Here is a 5476-nt window from a genome sequence, read left to right as displayed (position 1 = left end):
CACCTGGACAGGTCTAAAGTCCATCAGAGACACCTGGACAGGTCTAAAGTCCATCAGAGACACCTGGACAGGTCTAAAGTCCATCAGAGACACCTGGACAGGTCTAAAGTCCATCAGAGACACAGACAAAGAGACAACCATCCACTCTTCCAGTCACACCTGGAGTCACACAGAAGAGCTCTAAAACAGATTCAAACTGAGAACTCTGGACTCTGAGGTAATACTTAATAATAATGATTTATCATATCTGCCAGTAAGGTTTTATTAGTAATTATTGTAGAGTTTTTAACATTAAAGTGTAACCAGGCAGTCATGTATACAGTATGTAACTTTTAAATGATTAATACTATTTTTGAAGGAGAGTCGTGTACACATGTTTGTATCAAAGTAGCAGCTCTCCATGTTCTTCTAAACCCCTGAAGTAGCTCTCAGTCTCAAAAAGGTTGGTGACTCCTGCTGTTGGTGTTGAAGTACTGTCAACATGTCTTAAGGTAACACATAATGAATGACCTTACATCATATTTTTAAATTTCCTGTCTACTTTTAACTTTTTTTAACAAAAACGTGGAGGCACTACCACCAGGCTCTATGGAGAAACTCTAAAGTTTCCAGAACAAAGATGCTGTTTCTGTGTGGATGGAGTGCTACAGTACTGACATGAGTCTACATGAAGACAGTAAAGCAGAATACCTGAATGTGCTGAACTAAGGACTTGTAGGAGGACAGGTGTACTCTCCTGGACAACACTGGGTTGGATGGACACCGCTGCCAGAGCAGCTAAACACCGCTGATGCACTGCATGGCCAGGCTGTAGCTCAGAGGCCTCGGTGCTGTCTTTAAAAAAGAAGAAGTTTATGCACACTACAAGTTTAAAACAGTTTCTTCACATCTACTCTGATATCACATCTGACCTGAGTCATTGACATCAACATGTTCATTTGTGTGCAGCTTCAACACAAACTCACCAGAAAACAGCTCTTCTTTCAGTCTGGGGATCATTTTAGTGATGAAGGCCTCAGGGTGCTGCTCTGCCACAGCTCCAGCACACTGGACCACAGCAGAACTGGAGGCAGAGAGGAAACAGCACCATCACCATCACATCATCATCACCACCATCACCACCACCATCACCACCATCACCATCATCACCACCACCATCACCATCATCACCACCACCATCACCATCATCACCACCACCATCACCATCATCACCACCACCATCACCATCATCACATCATCACCACCACCATCATCATTATCATCATCGTCACCACCATCATCACCACCATCACCACCATCATCTTCACCACCATCATCATCATCATCACATCATCATCACCACCATCACCACCATCATATCACATCATCATCACCACCATCACCACCATCATCATTATAATCATCGTCACCACCATCATCACCATCACCATCATTGTTAATTTATAGAGCACATTAAAGAAAGAGCCAAAAAAAAAAAACAGCCATTCCGTATGTTGCGGGTGTTTCGGAGAAACTGAGATGTTTATTTTCTAAACATGATGTCCCAGTAGCTTTCAAACCTCAAAACACATTATGGCAAAGGCTGGTTCACCCCAAAGATCCGGTGCCCCGACACAAACAGAGCAATGTTGTATATGCTGTTAAGTGCCAGGAGGACTGCGACCAGTTATACATCGGGGAAACAAAGCAGCCACTGTTCAAAAGAATGTCCCAACACAGACGAGCTACATCTAATGGCCAGAACTCTGCAGTTTTCACTCATTTACAGGCCAGCGGTCACTCTTTCAGAGATGAGGATGTTCTCACTCTTGATAGAGAGGAACGTTGGTTTGAGAGAGGAGTAAAAGAAGCCATTTTTGTGAAGAAAGACCGTCCATCATTAAACAGAGGTGGAGGCCTCCGTTTTCAGTTGTCCCCCTCCTACAGCGCGGCTATTGCCAGTATCACTCTACCCCCTGTTAACAATAGGTTTTAATTAGGTGTCAACGATAGCCATGTGATGTGAGTATCAGTCACATGGAGGCAGGGCTTAAAAGCCTGAATTTTGCCTGAAACTCTCAGACTGAAGAAGTCTCTTGGAGGAGAGACGAAACGTTTCATTAGAGAAGAACCCGTCCAGAAGACCTATACTATTTTTTTCTTTTTGATTTTTTACCTGGATTACTGAGATGCATCAGGACATTTTGAACCATACAGTTTAAAATATTTAACTGTAAAATAAAGACTAAAATACTGTAAGATGTTTAGTTTTGTAAATTTTTAAAATTATGTTTTAACACGGACGGAGCCATTTTATTTACACACAAAGCATTCTGGGTAAATGATGACGTGGATAGGTCCTCGGTGCGAGGCTGCTAGCGAGCTATATCCACCCTGAAGGTTAATCTTGGACAATATCTTTTAACTGAAACCAGAGAGCGCTGACAGAGAGGAGAAGGTAGAAATGACTCAGCCTGGAACTGAAAATATGGATGGAGGACAACAGAGCTGCTTCATGGAAGAAGAACCTCAGCTTAGCCTGTTAGCTTTAGCCCCGATGATACTGTATATCCTTACATGTGTTAGCTCGGTGCTAGCGCGACAAACTATATCCATAAACTTTTAGTTTAAAAATTTACAAACATAAACAGCCTACAGTATTTCACAGTTTTTATTTTACAGTTAATATACTGTATATGTTTATTAAATAAAGTCTAATGTTACAACTAATCAGGGATCCCTTTAACAAACTGTTGTGGATGTGTTGTATATCTCCAGATGTCTGTATATTTCCTTGACCTGTTCCTGTTCTGTATCTCTTGATAACTACCTCTGTATCCTTTGATAACTGCCCCGTGTATGTTCTGTTCTCATAACATTGCTGTACGTACGCCTGCAATCTCATGGCCTACAGTATATAACTTGTAACTATTCCATTGGCCGGAGTATATCTCTGTACGCTCTTATGTGTTAGCCCGGAAGTATATATTTGTCTGTTTCCTGTTTCCATGTTAGTGCAGACTTGACAGACGCCATGATCACGTCTGCCTGGTTCCAATCGCATGTATGCACCTCTATTAAATTAATCTGAGACCAGACCACGCAGTTTCACTTTGTTTATTCACGTATTTTCTGCCTGGTGGAGTATTTTCCACAACAAACTTTGGCGTCGCTCACGAGGACTTTCAGCTGCGCGTTTGCCCGTCCGGGGCCAATGAGAAGCAGGGGGTGGGGGACCATACTCTCCGGTTTTCTGTCCGTTTCTTTGTAACACCGGGATTTTGGTGTTTCTCCGTTTCGACGCCGGACGGGTGAAGCGGATGCTGAAAGACACCGGATCTGTTTTTGGCTGAAAATGCGGTGAGATTTATGAAATTATATTTGATGCTAAAGCTAAACTGGGCTAAATATTGCTAGCAGGCCACGCTAGCCGAATTACATTGAGTTAATATGGGGGAAATGCTAAGTTTGCTTAAATTTCGGTGTATGAAAATTTGGGGTTTTTGAGGTTTTTGGACGAGTAAAGCGCTAAGCGGGATCCAGTCTTTGTTAAAGTTGAACAATTGTTTAGCTCTCAGTGTGTGGTAGATCACTTCAAGGTCAATATTTGTAAAACTGACTGGGTTACAGTCATTTTTGTGTATTTTTAAGGTTGTCCATGTCAGCCATCTAAGACTGAGATGACTCCATCATGTGAAGATGTCAACCTCATGCTTACTTTTAAACGTTTCAGTAAAACATGTTTAGTGGTTCATGAGATATTTGGTAACAGACATATATGAACACAAACAACATTTTTCAGTGGTGGGTGATAAAAAAGCTGACCTGACTCTCTCATCCTCCTCTGTCAGCAGCAATCTGGTCAGGTGATCTACAGCGAGCTGAATGTCAGAGTCTAACAGCAGACCTGAACAACACAGAGGACAGAGGACAGTCTTTAAAACCTCCTGGGACACAGTCAGCTGGAAGCTCTTTTGTTTCTCACCTGTTTGTTGTGCCAGCGAGCTGAGCACAGAGGTAGCAGTGATCTGCAGACTGAAATTACTCTCAGAGAGAGCTGAAAACACCATGCTGCATAGAGCTGCTCTGTACTCTGAGAACACACTCTCATCTGGAAACACAGCCATGAGAAACATCCAGGATCAGACATGACAAACACTGAATCCACCATATAAGTCATGGTATGATATATACATATGGTACAGGTAGGTCCACACCTATTTGGACAGAACATTTTCCTAAATTTGGTTCTGTACACAGCGTGTCCGTGTTGTTTTTCTTTTTAAAAATGCTGGAGCGTTTCAAACTGTGATCTAAAGTAAACGTCAGCTGTTTTAAATGCATTTTCTGCCTGGTGTTAAAAACGGGAGCAGCRGAATGAGGCAGAGAAGCTGTGAGCGCTGTGTGTGTGAAGTCCTCATAGGGATAGCAAGATGGATGTGTGTCTCTCCTTTTTTGTCTTTTTATCATGTTAATGGAGGGAGGAAGAAAACGCAGTATCGTCTTCAAGAATAGGCCAAAAAATATTGGCTGCATTGTTGTTTTAGTCACTCTGTATTTATGTTTATTTTTCGTTATTCAAAATACTGTGTGTTAGATGAGTTTTAATGGTGCAACTTCAAACTAACATGTAATATTCTTTTATGTTACCAGACTGTACCTGGCTGCAATGCATTTCAATGAAAATGCACGTCTGCAGGCAACTACCTCATCTGGAGAGCCCATGTAGATTATTCTTTCCCAAGTTCAAGAAGGGAGAAGGCACAGCAAAGCCTATCAGACCTCCTGAAACCCTAAGTAAGTCTTAYCACATTAGTCACTTTTAGTATGCCAACTTGATTTCAATAAATCAAAATCATCCACACTTTAATTATATCTCCCTTATTCAAAGTCGTGTCACGAGGGCAAGTGATGTGTGAACGTGTTGAATGAGAAACTTTCCTCACAATGTTAAACAAAAATTACAAAAATAAGTGACACTTTACTGTTTCTACCATGCAAAGTCTGTTCAAGACTGATCAAGCTCTGAAAGTTTTATTTAACATCTTTAATAGAAGCTGATAAGAACTAGCGTAAGTTCTGGTCTAGCACTGGAACACTGTGGGAAAGCCTCAGTTTGATGCTGTGAATCACACATGGAGAATGAACTCACCGATATCCACAGACTGACTGGTTCTCACTGACCGGATGAACTGGTGCACCACTTCCAACAACGTCCGTCTGTGAGAACACTGCTCAACAAAACAAAGAGATTTAAACAGAGTGGCAGAATGATATGAACATTGTGACTTTATAGACCAGGCGTCTGCAACCTTTATGATCATCTGAGCCACTTCTGCTCTTTGTCTCACTAATAAAATGTGTGCAGAGCCACAAAACAAGCTACTACTGTGATTATCAAATGGTGGTCCATGGGTCTTTTCGAGGCCTTTTTGGGAACTTTTATGATCAGTGGAAGTGATATTATAAAACTGAAGGAATATTGTCATTATTATAT

At 41.6% G+C, this 5476-nt stretch overlaps 1 protein-coding gene across 1 annotated transcript in view; it reads right to left on the bottom strand.

Moving 5' to 3' along the window:
- mms19 (MMS19 homolog, cytosolic iron-sulfur assembly component) overlaps positions 1–5476 on the bottom strand; it is a gene marked incomplete at its 3' end in the record, with an annotated part of 37492 nt that overhangs the window by 9508 nt on the left and 22508 nt on the right. The window contains 5 exon segments of the mRNA XM_014026671.1: positions 691–834; positions 966–1063; positions 3805–3886; positions 3965–4090; positions 5132–5210. Coding sequence (XP_013882125.1) covers positions 691–834; positions 966–1063; positions 3805–3886; positions 3965–4090; positions 5132–5210 — 529 coding nt within the window.

The sequence above is a fragment of the Austrofundulus limnaeus genome, unplaced genomic scaffold, assembly GCF_001266775.1.
Source record: "Austrofundulus limnaeus strain Quisiro unplaced genomic scaffold, Austrofundulus_limnaeus-1.0 Scaffold579, whole genome shotgun sequence".
Classification (NCBI taxonomy): Eukaryota; Metazoa; Chordata; class Actinopteri; order Cyprinodontiformes; family Rivulidae; genus Austrofundulus; species Austrofundulus limnaeus.
Note: the sequence above shows the minus strand (reverse complement) of the source record. Positions and strands in the feature narration are given on the sequence as shown.